Source organism: Scomber japonicus, chromosome 2 (assembly GCF_027409825.1).
Source record: "Scomber japonicus isolate fScoJap1 chromosome 2, fScoJap1.pri, whole genome shotgun sequence".
Taxonomy (NCBI): Eukaryota; Metazoa; Chordata; class Actinopteri; order Scombriformes; family Scombridae; genus Scomber; species Scomber japonicus.
The window spans coordinates 21,093,163-21,108,324 of NC_070579.1; the positions used below are offsets into that span (position 1 = coordinate 21,093,163).

Sequence of the window (15,162 nt, forward strand, 5' to 3'; positions counted from 1 at the left end):
AAAATCCTACTGTATGTCTCCTGACCTCTTCCTCCTAGTGTCTCTGCTGCACAATATTTTTTATTTCAATCTCACCAGTTGTATTTTGTAAATACCCATGTGCAAATTTACAGTTTTTGAATATCCAAGAAAACTTTAAAAAAAAGACTGCAGCAAAGGGTAAAAATAGGGGAACGTCAGCACACAAGATTTGTGTATTTAACAAATAAACTGGCACCAAAATTTTATAATCTTTGTTTCTTAGGTTTCTAACTTCGCTTTGTTTAGGTGCTTTAGCTCGGTAATAGTGTCACAAGGCCAGGTAGAAACTCTTTGAGGCTTCCTAACTGCCACCTGTAATGTTTTTGAAGGCCTTCTGATTTCTTTCCAGTGTGTTAATGGACAAATTTAAAATGTCAAACATTTCTAGATACTGTGTTCAAGCGGTTTGCCTGCTCCTCTCTTAAGACTGGTCAGGAGCTCTGAAATGGAGCTGGGTTTGACTTCCTTTTTTTTTTTTTTTTTACTGCTGAAGTATGTAACATTACTTCACTTTGGAATGCATAAATGATATATTACTATACAAGTCTGTGTTCAGGATTTTGTCATCTTTTACAATTAAATATTTTTTGTACTTTTTGTCACTTGCTTTGTTGGGTACGGCCTGCTTTGAAGCATTGAGTGAGTGGAAACCTTGCGGGTTGTGGTGATGACTTATTTTTGATGTAGTTAAAAGTATGCCTATTCTCATGATCATATTTAAATTTTTTTCCAGAAAATAAATGCTTTTAGATGTTACTGTGTAGTGCATTTGTCTTGATCACAGCATTTTAAAAGTTCATTTATTCATCTTTTTTTTTTTTTTTGCAAACATGACAACAAAAGCAACTTGATTTTCCTTTTTTTTTTAATCAAAGAAACATGACACTGTCACAATAAATAACCATGCTTTTTATACTGCTGATGCTTGCTTCCAAGGAAACAAAAGAGGAAAATAAGTCTCAATCCAAATGGAGAAACTGAGATGCAACAGCCCCTTTTTTTATGCTTTGTCATCGTGCAATGTTGTACATAGTGAGAACATCAGGAAGACAGGGAGAGGGCCTCTTTGTCCTTTTTTTTTTTCTTACAAAATATAGATCCAGCCATCAATGGTGCACTCCAGTGATAACGAGGAGGCCTTTTTTTAAATCAAGAGCCTGACTATTAACAAGTAAAGGAGATGGTGTGTGCTTTCTACCGCTGACTAATGTTTGTTTTTTTTGGCTCTGGTTGGAAATGGTTCATCATCATCAGCGGAGAAGGTGCACAATATCGCCATGTAGTACTGTATGCTGCTGTGTTGGTAGAGACTGAGCTGGAGGGCAAGCAAAAGAAAGATAATTCTTAAAAAAAAAAAAAAAAAAAGGCATGAGGATGCATCAACACCTCGCTTCTCTATAGGCTAAGCATTTCTTTACAGTCCTTGTACCTCAAATCAGCATGTGAAAACACTGAAGGCCTGCTATCTGCTTCATAAAATAATTGAGGAGTTCCAGCCTCTTTAACTACTCGAAAGACATCATTCAAAGACAACCTCGATGAGCATTTTATTTGGCTGAGTAATAAAGCATGTTCGGAATATAGGGTGTCACCTATACACCTGTATATATGGCCAAAGTAGTGATTGAGTGCTGCTGGATTGGATCAGTGATGAGACGCACAGTTGTCCGCCCCCCCTCCCGCTCCCCCCTCCCCTCCTTGTGATAAACTCATCCTTACTCTGTGGCTAAAAAAAAGAACGTGTCTATAGTTGATACTGATTGCTCTGAAATGAGTGAAAAAAAACAAAAACACAGCATTGCAAACTCAAAACCTTAACATTCAGAGTCACTCATTTCTTGAGGTGTTGTCCAGTAAATGTTCCAGGAAAAAAAACCTGTTCAGAGCATAAGAGAATTTTCCAGCAACATACTTGTAAAATTAACGAGAAAAAAAAGAAAAAAAAAAGAGGCTTTGGTTCCCTACAGGTGTCATGCCGAAATGGGTGTGTGCTGAGTGGATTGCCGAGCAGAGGGTCCAGGTGGCTCTTTCTACAAATTAGAAAGAGTCTCACACAGTTCCACAAGTCTGACGGGATGTTAAATTGGACAGACGCCCCATGACATCATTTGGCCAAATAAAAGAAAGGCAGCGTGGAACATGCAGGGACAAAAAAAAAAAAAAAAAAAAAAAGATTGGATTATGTGGCAGAGAAGGTGGTGTGTAATGATCTACAGGGGCCTGAGCTGGCTGTCACTTCCTACACCATTAGGGCCAGGATATATTGGCTGTGTCACCCCTAAACAATCTCAAGAAAAAAAAAAACAAGAAAAACCCAACAACAGGACATTCAGAGGGATTTCTCATGGATCACAAAAAGCATAAAAAGGTATCTCCCCATATCATTGTAAACTAGGCATAGTTTATATTTAAAATAATTTGTTTTACAATGCCATGTAAGAAAAAAAGTATATCCCCATTGTATTTTCAAATTTACACTATCTATTTACAGATAACTTTTTTCTTCTGTGCATGTGTGCAGGTGACAGAGGTGACGTGTGACCTTTTCTAATTCCACAGACAGGAAAAAAGAAAAAAGGAAAAACCTCTGCAGATGATTGAAGCATCTATGGTAAACTGTTCAGGGAAAATCCTTTACACTGCTCATGCAGAACACGATCCAGTCAAGTAAATGTAATCCAGCTATACCTTCAGCGTGAAATGTCCATAACTGTGTGACAGAAAATACAACTTGCCACTGAAGGAGTACATGATGTACTGTGAGAGCAGTGTGCAGGATTTCCTTCACATTTCACCCTGGATATTCTACCAGGCAGTGGCAGTTACTTGAGTCTTTGCAATATTAAAAGGAGCACAGAAACAAGAAAAAAAAGTTATGATTAAGGGCATGGAAGACGAGATGTGTGACTGCAAGGGTTTGTGGGCTTATTACAGGGATACACATTTTAGTTAGTGGGGGAAAAAAAGACTCATAGCACGATGGACAGATGGGGTCAGACAGGCAACAGGGCGGTGTGCATATTGGCGACTGCGGTGCTACCGGTGTTGAGTTTGTAGCGAACAAACTTGTGATAAAAGAAGGCTCAGACTGCTGTGGCGAATGGGCGGGGGGGGGGGGGGGGGGGGTACTGTCTGTGTAACAAAAGGCAATGGCGGAATGGCGCTGGGGGGAGGAGCTGATGCTATGATGAAGGGAGTTTGGAGATCCTCACATCTGGCTGGGTTTCAGTTGCTAAGGAGCAGCTCTGTTGCCGTTTCCACATCCCAGGATTTTGAGGATAAGGCCGCTATTACTGCATTCTGTATGTGAAGGGGGAAAACAAAGAGTTAAAAAAAAATAAAGAAATCATTGTAACGTGTGCATGACATGCAATTGTAGTAACGAAAATACAAGAATACTAGGAAGGAGAGAAGTTGAACTCTCTATTGAACATGAATTACATGGGCTTTCACTGGTAATTGTTTGAATAAATTGTGCCTCCTTAAAGGACCAGTATGCAGAATTTAGTGGCATTAAGTGGTGAGGTTGCAGCGTGTAGGAGAAGCTATGGTGGCTAAAACACTCACAGAAAACACATAAGGCCCTCTCTAGATCCATTGTTTGGTTTGTCTGTTCTGGGCTACTGTAGAAACATGTCAGTGCAACACGGTGGGCTCCATGACAGGTGGCTCTCTCCCTATTTAGATATAAAGGGCTCATTCTAATAAAAACAAAGCAATTCTTATTTTCACACGCTTACAAATATTATATTCAATTTCTGCTAGATGCCACTAAATTCTACACACTGGACCGTTAAGAGCAAATCCTTTAACAACACCTGCTCACTCTGATGAACATGCTGTGCATTGGGCAGCAATTTAAGATCATTTTCACAATGAATGAATTTACCGCTTTATTTTTTCAATTAATTGTTTAGTCAAAAATATCCAAAAACTGACAAATATCTATCACAGCTTCCCAGAGTCAACGGTGACATCTATGAAATTGTCTCATTTTGTCCAAACAGTCCAAAATCCAAGGATATTCAATTCTAAGTAAAAAAAGTTTTCAAATAAGTTTAAGAGAAACTGAAAATAATATACTTTGAGAACCAGAGGATTCAAAAGATCAAAGATCAAACCTTTTAGAAGATTCATTCTCTTTTAACTGACTAATCTAATTCAGCTCTAATGTCAAACAAAAGCCCCAAAACACCCCCGTCCCACATCAAGTTTTTACTGACATAAATATCATTACAAAACATTATTTTGCAATAAAAACAAAAAAACAGTTCTGACCTTATCAAAGCCCATGGCACAGAGTTTGTCTATTTTGCGTGTGTAGTCAGGACTGGAGACAGGAGCACCTGCATAGACGTGAGACCACAGCCTTGCGGTCTGTTTGAACATTTCTGGGTTCTGCTTATACTGAGAATGCAAAGAGAAAGATGAGTGAGCGCTGCAATAAAAAAACATCCAGCCAACAAGTGAAGGTGGAGAGAAATTGTGTGTTTGGATGGAGGACACCATTACAGCTGATCAACATTATCGTATCAAAACACAAAGAAATGTCTTCTCCACCTGGTTTGCTACTACTGCATCCTGTGGATCATCTGGTTCTGCTGCAGCGAGCAGAGCCTGTAGAGACAACAGCACCGTCCGCAGGGTCATAGCAGCTGCCCTGAGTGAGACAGAGGCGAAGTTGGAGCAGATAAGTCCTGTGTCAGTGTTTGTGTGTGTGTGTTTTTACTTGTGCTGCAGAGATGGACACACTGGAGCAATGAGTAGACTGAGTGACGAGGTTCAGGCAGGTCTTACTCACCACTGGTCTTTTAATATGTCCAGACATATTGCTCCTGTCACAGAACTGATATTAGGGTGCCAGATCTTCGTGATGAAGCGCACCTAAGACAGACAGGTGTGAGAGGTAATCTGGATAAGAATGGCATGGTGAGGGAGGAGAAGGAGGCAATTGTGGGTTACAAAGGGTACAGTACTTGTCCATGTACACTAGTGTCTGGGTCTTGAGTTTCATCCTGGTTTGTGATCATATTTGGGCAGGGTTACAACAATATTTACCCTCAAATTATATAAATCTGTTTATCACCAGAGATTTTTCATCGCATTTACACTACAGTAACCAATATTGTGGGCTGTATAAAGCAACTGAAGTCAATTTTGCAGGTTTTTATGTAAGTATACCCGTTAAGCCAATCAAAATCTAAGTTCATCTGTTTTTCATGGATACTGACATGTTTTATAAGTAAGATCATTTCTTACAAAGCAAGATTTATCTCTCATTCGAAAATGTATTTAACAGTTCATGTAGATTTCTGAATATAAAACAAAGATATTTTATGAAAAAAGTCAAGTCTGGCATGGGCCTAATTGGTATTGTGACACCACTTAAACCCACATCATAATTTATTTACAAAATATAAAAAATACTGTTTTCAAAGAATTAAAACAGCAATATGTGTATTGAGTAATGTGTTAAATATTTTTTTTAAATTAGGAAAAAAAAACTCAGATGGAACCCCTTTGTAATCAAACATTTTCATAAGTAACTGCAAATGTATTACACATTTTTTTCTCAACTGTAACGGTTTACAGTTACATTTATTTTGTAATCAAATTACGTAACCCTGTTACATTTAACTAGTTACTCCCCAACACTGCACATACACATACCTTTGGTGGGTTAAAAGGATATGTTTCTGGAATTTTTATTTCAAGCTGATACCTGCCACCTTGGAGGGAAAAAAGGAAACAATAACATAATTACAATAACAAATCATGAGTCTTGAAACAAGTATGTTTATGCACACAAGGAATTTGACTCTGGTTTAGTCTGGTTCAATGTAGTGATACACAATAATAACACAACAGTGTTTAGATATACACACACAAGGAATGACTATAGCTACAGGTGAAGCCTTGTCTGTGGACTGTGAATAGTGCAAAGAGTGTGACGGAGTTTAATTGTGTTGCAGGTGGTGGACAGTACCTTCATATGGTGTATCTGGAGGACCCGCTATCTCCCCTCTCAGCTCTGTGAAGTTCTCATCCACCAAATCTACTTTTATCTGGTTTTTACTTGTCTGATGTAGGAACAAAAATGAGGGGAACACAATTACAAACTCTGGCTTTTCATTATTGTAACAGAAGTCTCTTATGTGTCTTATGTGTGTGTCAAAACGTGAAACTGTACGCTTCGACTTACAAATGCCAATATGTGACAAAAGGACAAAAACAATTGTTATTTTCTATCAAACCAAAGTGTCTGTATCACTGAGCTCAACAGGAAGTGTCAGGACGTTTACATTAGCAAAATACTTGTCTGTCTAAAGCCAAGCTAACAAAAGTTAACCTCACAGTAACAACACCTGACAGGCGGAAGGAAAACATAATAGATATTTTAAATAGCCTCTCCACTTGTGTAGAAGCAGCTGATTAAGGTTTAATACGTTTGTTAAGTTGGTGAGCGTTGTAGCGGGGAAGGCTAATGCTAGCTGTCAAAATAACAAGACCATTAGCTCAGCCTATAAACCTGACAGTAACTCACAGCCAACATTATGTAAGTTAACACAGGAGGACACCTTAAATGAGGCGTCGCCCATATAAAGGTTGCTTTATTTAGCTAGGTAATTGCTCAAAACAGGTGTGTGGTTGTGTAATTGAGAAACAGAGGGCCGAAGCTGAATCCCCGATGTTTCCTGAACACACCCACCTGACACAGCAGCAGAGGTCGGACACTGATATGAAGCTACAGCTAGCTCTCCTGTTTAGGCCTGACCTAGCGTTGCTGAGAGGTAAATAGTCTCTGTCATAACCATATCAGACACGTTTGGATTGAGCTGAAAGAGTAACAAACACGGGACTGAATCAAAGTATAAAATAACGCGTAACGTGAACGCACCTCCTCGCTTTTGAGAACTTCTTTGAACTCCCGCTTGATCCTTTGGACCGCGATGTTCGCCATGGCTGTGTCTGCTGAGCTGCTGCTGCTGCTGCCTTCAAGCTCGACCCGGGGCCTCTCTCTCCCTCTGTTGTCTTGTCTGTGTGGGCACTGCTTTTTTCACAGATATGTAGCCCTCCTTTCACTTTCACCGTCTTTTCACTTTCAGAGGCAGCTCACTATAGCCAGCCTGCCCATCTGCCAGCGCCCAGCCTCAGTCAGTCCAGAAACATGCACACACACAGTGCGGCTAAATGGAGTAGAAACTGGAAGTTTCATTAATGAGAACATTGGGTTTGTGTTGTGTTGAAACTTACCTTCAGGACATTTCTCCTCATGTGATGAAACCCATCTGATTTCTAGCACTGTTAACTAGCACCATCATTCAGCTACATGATTTTACATCTGACTGTGATTTTATGGTAAGAGAATATATGTTATTTTTTAATTGGGATTAAAATGTAGGCTCACAATTTTTCAAGTCTGTCTTAAAACAACAGGCAGGTGCCCAAATGAACAGTGAAAGAGGGTTTCCTTGCTGTAATCATACCTCATGGTCATACTGGCCATTAAAAGATCTACTTCAAATGTGCTTTCAATGCAAGTGATGGGACAACATCTACAGTGTGTCCACACAGTCACATGTACACACATGTATTTAAAAGTTTATTTGAATCTTATATGAAACGTCAGCAGGCAGAGTTAGTCATATGAAGTCTATTTCTGCCACATTTACGGTCTTTTTATCATCAAACTCCATCTTTGAGTTTCCTCAGACAGTGTTTCCCTGTTGAGCTTTGGTGGAGGTACAGAAACAAAAAGAGGGAGTTTTATACTAAAAAAAAAAAGACTGTAAAGTTGAAATATATCTAATTGATTTGACTAATTTGGACGACTGAAGCTTCATTAGCATCAGATAAAACTTTTAAATACATTTTTGCACAGAAGGAGGGCTGTAGATTTTGGCCACCATCACTTACATTTTAAGTGTATTATCTAATGGCCAGTATGAAGAGGAGGCACGATTATGGCAACAACAACAAAAAATATATTTCAGTGTTCATTTGGGCACCTGACCTAACTGTTTTAAGATTGAGAACTTGATAAGCATAAAAGGTTCAACGAACTTTTACTCTTCATCTGGCACTTCATCTATTTACAGAGCTGCACTCCAGTTATCTCTGGTACTTCAGCTCAAATTAAACTTCACTGTTCAACGACATTGCAGCTGGTTACATCTCCTATTCTCAATGACAATTCAGGTGCTTTCAGCGCTTACTCTTCAACTGTCCAATCAACTCCTTTCATTGCTTACTCACAAACTATCAATTCAACTACAGGTCTTAATCTAAAATTTCAAATATTTCAGCAATTACACATCAGCTGATTTCAACAGGTCACAGCTCTTAACACTGTTAATGTTTAACTCCTTGACAAGAGCTTTTACTTTTGATATTTTACACAAAATGTGCTGTTGATTCCATGTGCTTCAGATCTTTTACTTCCACTTACTGTCTTTCACAATGAAGAAATCTGCTACAAGTAAAAGTAGCAAAGGATTAACAGGAAAATGTACTTAAAGTCAAAAGTCATAATCCTCATTAAGCACCAGGTTGTCTATTTCTGGAGCTATATCATTAGCTATGGTGGATTACTTTGTAATTGGCATTTTTATGTTGTGACTGATGCAGATGATAATCAATCCAAAAAGTAACCAGCTAACCAGCAGCAGTTAGAGTAAAAATACAATATTCAAATAAGATTTAAATACTCATGTAAAGTAAAAGTACCTTAAAATAGTAGTTGAGTGCAGTACTCGTATGAATGATGAATATATAATGAAGCAGCTGTGGGGTATGTGGGACCTCGGTTCATCTGTCTCTGATTGTGTGATAATAGACAGCTGTTTGTTTACTATCCAGACAGTACAACCATCCCTTAGTCTGATTGGCTTACAGGACCGCTTGTCAAACCGTCTGACCGATAGGAGACGTCTAATGCGCCACTGGTGCACGCCCCCCGCTCCCCACTGAGTTCCCGGATGTTTATCATGAAGAATAGCTGGGTTGGCTCACGTGTATCAAACAAAACACCGACATGTCTGCAGTTTAACGGGCTCGGTCAGCATCAGTGAAGCTTGGGCCCTGACCCCCTCCCCTCGACATTAATCGTTTTCCCCGCGAACGTCCACGACAGCTCAAGTAAGTCGTTTTCCGGTACCGTTTTCTGCCACATCTGTCTCCAATGATACTTTAATAAGCAGGGCCGAGAGTCGAAACTGGCCGCTTTACTCTTGAAATTTTGCAGGAGCTAACGTTATAGCTGCTACTAATGGAAAATATAACGTAGCTGTGCTTTTATTTACATTTGTCAGTCTGTATTTGAGTCAAAATGTCTCCTGTTTAAACTTCTGTGTTGAGTTTATGCACACTGGAAGTCATGCGTATTAAGGTTTAGTACCTATATTTGGGAGTCGAACACCGTGATTGTTTGTCCGGACTCTTAACATTAGGAATAGACATGACTGGTGGTCTTATAGGTCAAATGAAACGTGTTCGACCTTTTTTTTCAAAGCTTTCGTAATAATTGTTTGCTGTAAACATTTGTTCCCCTTTAATTAATAAAGTATCTACCTACCTACCTACCTATTTATCTACAAGTAATAAGAAATTGTTGTACACATACGTTGGCAGCTGTCTGTCACCACTACTTAGTTTGAAATGCAAACTGTTTACTTTTCAACTAAATATTTACTGCTCTGAAAATATCTCTGTAAAACAAATTTAAAAAAAAATCATCCACTACATCTAATTTCATTGGGGCTCTGGTATAGACGTTTGGCATGTAGCAGACAGCAGTGTATGATTTGCATGATTTGTGTGTTTATTACCTTCACTAGTATACCAACTCTTGTTCTTTAGAGCTTTCATTTCCTGCCTTCTCTGCCTTGAACTGACATCCACCTCCCTTTTATGATAGCTGGATGTCAACCAACCTATTCATTGGCAGGCCTGTAGCTCATAATGAATGTTTTATTAAAGACAAGTGGATATAAAGGTAAACCAGTTCAGACTGTTAAATGTCAAAGATACATGTACAGCATCAGCTCTTAGAAAAATGTCTAGTATGTTGTCAAGTAGTGTATATTCTGCCTTTCAGCATGTGCTGTGACAGCTATGAGCCATAAATGCAGAAAAAAACCATGAGAGCTCTCACTGTCATCAAAAACTTGGATTACATGCAGTATAATACAGCCACAGAGTCTGCTGACTGTCCTAAACTGTCTCCTCCCCCTAATCTGCGTGTGCCTGTGTAACAACAATAGAGCACAGCACTGACAAGAGGTAGCATTAGGTTTCGCTCACTTGTTCATGTATGATCTAGTTAAAGTACATTTTGTTTGTTATCAGGTGAACACACCACCTTGTGAGACATGGCGGAGGGAGGCTTTGACCCTTGTGAGTGCGTCTGCACCCATGAGTATGCAATGAGGCGCCTCATCAACCTGGTAAGTAATGAAACTGAGAGGCTTTTACTAAGACTTAAAATCCAAGTGGCAGACTTGATAATGACAGAGTTGAGGTGCTGGAATAGGTCAAAAGGGGGGAAAAAGTATTCCAAGAATGCAGTGTGAAGTCAAAAAGAAGTCAAAGAGATTAACATTAGCACCAACCAGGAACTAAACGAAAGACTCCAGGGAAGGAGGGGAGAAGGAAATGAAAAGCTGCAGCTGGGTGACAGTGAGCCAGCATATCCTGGTTCTTGCTCAGTGTTTATCTTAAGAGTCTATCAGTTCTGCCACGCAAAGACGTTTCACTTTGTGATGTAAGGGTGACATTGTGAATATTTTCTGTCCTTTCTTGGTTGAAAAGTGTATTCTAAAAGATTGACTCAAACTTGTGTTGATAAACTAAGTTTCTGAGTGTTTAAAAGAATACGGCTTGTAGTCATTTTCCAGGTGGTTTCATTGCCTCTTTGCACACAGGTCTAGCTTGCATGGCGGGCTGTAATTGGTTCAGAGCAGGAGCCACCCTGAAGGCTTTCTGATTTGCGTGTAGCAGGAAAGGGTGTTGTCTAAATAACTAAATAATTTGCACAGCATTTGACAGTCTGATCTGCACAGTGTATTCTCACAATCAGAAAAGCTGAAATAGTTGTTTGCACCATCCATGGGTGAACAGTAAGCTTTGAGTGAGCCATGTGTTTGCATACTTAATGTAGCAAATACTCTAAAGGTTTATGTCTCAAATTGTATTAGCAGCATGTTCATGGACCACCTGTATTTTGGTAACCAGAGTAAATAATTTAGTTATTAAGGTATTGGAGTGAAGGAATGTATAATATTATTTTTCTTCCTTTTCTATTATATCAAATTTGTTCCTTTTTTTACTACTTGTCTTTCAGCTCAGGCAATCTCAGTCCTACTGCACAGACACAGAGTGCCCATTGGAATGTATGTATGTTTTATATCACATATCATTATTGAGTTTGAACATTGTACATCACTTTTCAAAATGGGTTGTGTTAGATGACCTTGTTTGTGCTTTTTCTTTTTTTCTTTGTTTTCATATTGTGTCATGTGGCAGAAGAGCTGTACTCATACATGTTCTCAAATCAGAAGTATTAGTGTGTATCACATGTGAGAAGTGCAAAAATGTGTTTGTGTTCAGTGCCAGGTCCAGGTGGGTCAGTCGGAGGAGGTGGTGACCTGACCCTCCCCTTGGTTGTGATGGGATGGATGGTGCTGGCTCTGCTCCTGTTCCTGCTGCGTCCATCCAGTCTCAGGGGTCCCCGTCCCACAGGAAAACCCGGACCGCACAATGTCAGTGTTCACACTCTAACATTACCAACAGTGGCATTTTAAACAGCATGTAATGCAGTAACTTGACATGCCAGATGGTTTGTTACGCAGAACCATCTGAGAAGTTGTACTTTGACACTTTTTGAATAAGAGCAGGTACCTTCAGTAATACTTGATTAAGTGATTGGATGATCCATTAATGTCTTACCTCGCGAGGCAGCTGAATTCACAAGATCATGCGAGAATCCTCATAAGACGCTGAGTGGTTTGAACCACTGGTGGTTTGGAGGCAGGCGCATAACTTGAAGCCTGACAAGATGGATTCTCACATGATCTTGTGATGTTGTGAATCCAGCTGCCTGCTAAGGTAAGAGCTGCAGAGCAAGAGGAACATGAAAAAAATGAACCCCAAGTGTTTGTGGTAGTGACTGCACCCTTCACCAGTGAAAGTATGTGTTTATGGGTTTTTTATTAACACTGTCAATGAGTGCTTTTCTCTAATAATAATTATAATGCATCTTATTTATAGGCACAATTCACTTTCAAGGGCACCTTACTAACAAAATAAAATCAAACATACAGCTGTGAAATCGTAAGCATGAAATCCAACAATACAGCATTATACAAATGTTAACGGTTAATGGTAAACAAAAGTATAAAAACATCATTGTCATCATCATTGGTGTTAATGAAATATCCTATTAAATAATTTGATGTCCTTAATGTGCAGTTACTACCACAATACAATTTTTCTGTTGATGGTTACTGTTGTCATGTTTAATGCTCATATTTGTTAGAATTAGTCTTTGTTGGGGTATTTGCAATTTTAAATTACAGCTGTTACAAGCAGAGATTTTAAATGAGTTTTAGACTGTTTATCTGTTTCATTCATTCAGTGTAATGTTCACTTGTTTGTATTTTAGAGACTTGCATAATGTTAATTTACCTTCCCTATTTTGGGGTTGCAGAGAGGTGGGAGAGAGCCCCCAGCACCACCTGTTGACTAGCAGTGGAGCCAAAGAACCATCAGTCATCCACCTGCTCTGACCGGAGCTGCACAGTGTCAAAGCTCTAGTCGCTGTGACCAGGACAGCGTTCCTCTCAAACCTTCATACAAATATCTTTTTCTTTTTTCCTGTTCTGATACTGTTCTGTTTTCGGGGTAGATCTGTCTATGATACCTGTTATTGGAACCCAACTGATACTGGATTAATTTTTTTAGGCCAGTACATAAAATATCCTGATGATATACTGTATGTGATGATGCATGAAGTATTCAAAAAACATAAAACCTAAATTAAGAGAGATAATCACTAAAATTATTCTGCATATAAACCAACAGTGATACAATATTTCAGTCTGACCTCAAATAATAATACTATAGGCCAACAGTTGGGCTCTATGCGTGACTTCTCCAAGACTTTGGTCAGAGGGTGGGGCAGTGAGTCAGTCTCTGATCGTAGCTCTGGTGCTGACTGTTCTGTAGAAACTCAGACATGAAGTCAAAATTAAGGAATGTGTCACATGGGTTAGAGGAGAGGGAAGGGGGCAGCCAAGAATCCCCTTTTAGGCAGATCAAATTGTTGTTGCAGTGCTTGCCGAATAATGAAAGGTGGCGGGTTCGTCAGATTCTCTGAAACATTCCACTCTTTCCAACTTTAAAGTCACAAACAGTGCCAGTAATGATGTCGTTTCACACCATACATTTTAATTACATATTTAAACCAGCAGAATGATGAAATGTAATACATGTATACAGTTAGATTTAAATGCTAAATTGAGTCCATTCTGATTTGAAGAATGGATTTTAATGGAGTAAATTAATCTGTGTTTACGTAAAGGCCTCAATTTAAATAGTATATTCACCCCGGCCAGTCACTTTAACTATCAGTTGATTTGATTATTGTAACTTAAGTGCTTAGGATGAAAACACATTTGCAATAAGTTATGAGTTATTCAATATAACCATGACACCATACCAGACGCACAAAGCATAAGTAATAATTCTTACAGTCAAATGACTGGTCTTAATAAACCGGTTTAGAGGTTTGCTTTGACTGTTAACAGTTCACATTTCAGACTCAGTTTACTAAGCTGAACTGAAATGAATTGCAGTCTTACAGACAGGGTATAATCAGCACAAACAAATTATCACATTAATTATTTACATTAGAATGATTACATGTGATGCAATTGTTTTGTGGTTAAACAAAAGAAGTGATCAATGTATATTGAAACTGATGTAGTAGCCAGAAATTATATTTTATTAGCACCTTTCTTGTGGTATATAATTACTTTTGAAGGTATGTTGTACTTATTTTGCCCTTGTTGCGGCAAGGGCCTGTTTTCTTTTTCTATAAAGACTCTCAGCAGTCTGTGATTAATTGGAGCAATCCAAAGTTTCTACTTCACTTAACTTCTTTATCATGTGTCAAATGAAAATGTAATTAGCTAACAGAAACAACAAAAAATGAGCATTTGAGAGGTTTCAGTGCCAATGTGAATTCTTAGTTCTGGTCTCAAAGTTCATTAAGAAATACATTTTTTTGAGACAGAACAGCAATATTGAGGTCATTTTTATTTGATATCGGTGATGGGAAAACTCTACATTTCTTTTTATTAGCATGGTTCACACTACAGGGTTATTTTCTTACAGATTTAGATTAAAGGTTCAAATACAGTTCGTGACCAGAAAAATAGAAACCCTGTCACCGTGACAGACCAATGCAGTTGTTTTGTACCTTAACCGTGTGTGTAAATGTGAGTGGATATTTAAAATTCAAACCACAGCCTCAAAGTTATGGAGTGGAATAAACAATCAATACAAAATGCAAAATGCAATTAGGATTTCGAAATTTTGAAATTATTGACAAAATTTTCTGAACATTTTTACTTTCTGGCCCTGTCATGATGGAAACGTGTTTATTTAAAGTGTATCAGGGCCTTGGGATATGTTCCAAACTACCTGTGCTATCAGAAATTGGACAGACTTGTCTAAACATGGAAGGTTATTTCTTAAACTCATGGTCTAATAGGTCAAAACCTGGATGTTATCTAATAACTGTGGCAAGCTGTGAGTTCATCTCAACAGTCTTCAGTCACTGGCTACTAGTCATACCTACATGTGTGAATGTACAATTAAATGTACTACAGGCTGGGAGGCGCTACAAGGAGAGAAAACATTGGGTTAAACATAATTAGTCGTATATAATGAGAGGTGGAAGCCATACTAGATTGTTGAGATGAAAGAATATGTGGTGCCACAGTAGACCTCAACTTACACTGTTACTGTCTGAGAAAAAGGGCTTCAACTATGCACTTTTCCTATAACAAAACAAAAAATAAAAAGATTGAATCGTGCTGCCTGACTGCGTTTTGTTTGAAAACTGTAATGTGCACATTG

General features: G+C 38.7%; 2 protein-coding genes across 3 annotated transcripts; one reads left to right on the forward strand and one right to left on the reverse strand.

Moving 5' to 3' along the window:
• Positions 1-1,735: 1,735 nt before the first annotated feature.
• Positions 1,736-8,828, reverse strand: ube2kb (ubiquitin-conjugating enzyme E2Kb (UBC1 homolog, yeast)). The gene is made up of 8 exons (XM_053329678.1): positions 8,749-8,828; positions 6,920-7,208; positions 6,008-6,101; positions 5,692-5,750; positions 4,823-4,905; positions 4,582-4,681; positions 4,300-4,428; positions 1,736-3,321 (listed from the first exon to the last, which is right to left on the reverse strand). The coding sequence occupies exons 2-8, from the start codon at positions 6,980-6,982 to the stop codon at positions 3,247-3,249; spliced, it is 603 nt and encodes a 200-aa protein (XP_053185653.1). The 5' UTR covers positions 6,983-7,208; positions 8,749-8,828; the 3' UTR covers positions 1,736-3,246.
• Positions 8,829-9,009: 181 nt separating this feature from the next.
• On the forward strand, positions 9,010-15,119 carry smim14 (small integral membrane protein 14). 2 transcript variants are annotated; one of them, XR_008321989.1, is made up of 6 exons: positions 9,010-9,159; positions 10,369-10,466; positions 11,363-11,411; positions 11,629-11,780; positions 12,728-14,507; positions 14,748-15,119. XR_008321989.1 is itself a non-coding variant. In XM_053329689.1 (5 exons), exons 2-5 carry the CDS (start codon positions 10,392-10,394, stop codon positions 12,764-12,766), a joined length of 315 nt encoding a protein of 104 aa, XP_053185664.1. In that variant the 5' UTR covers positions 9,010-9,159; positions 10,369-10,391; the 3' UTR covers positions 12,767-15,119. The 2 variants fall into 2 exon arrangements, 1 of the variants encoding a protein (XP_053185664.1); XM_053329689.1 differs by having other exon boundaries at positions 12,728-15,119.
• Positions 15,120-15,162: the final 43 nt, after the last annotated feature.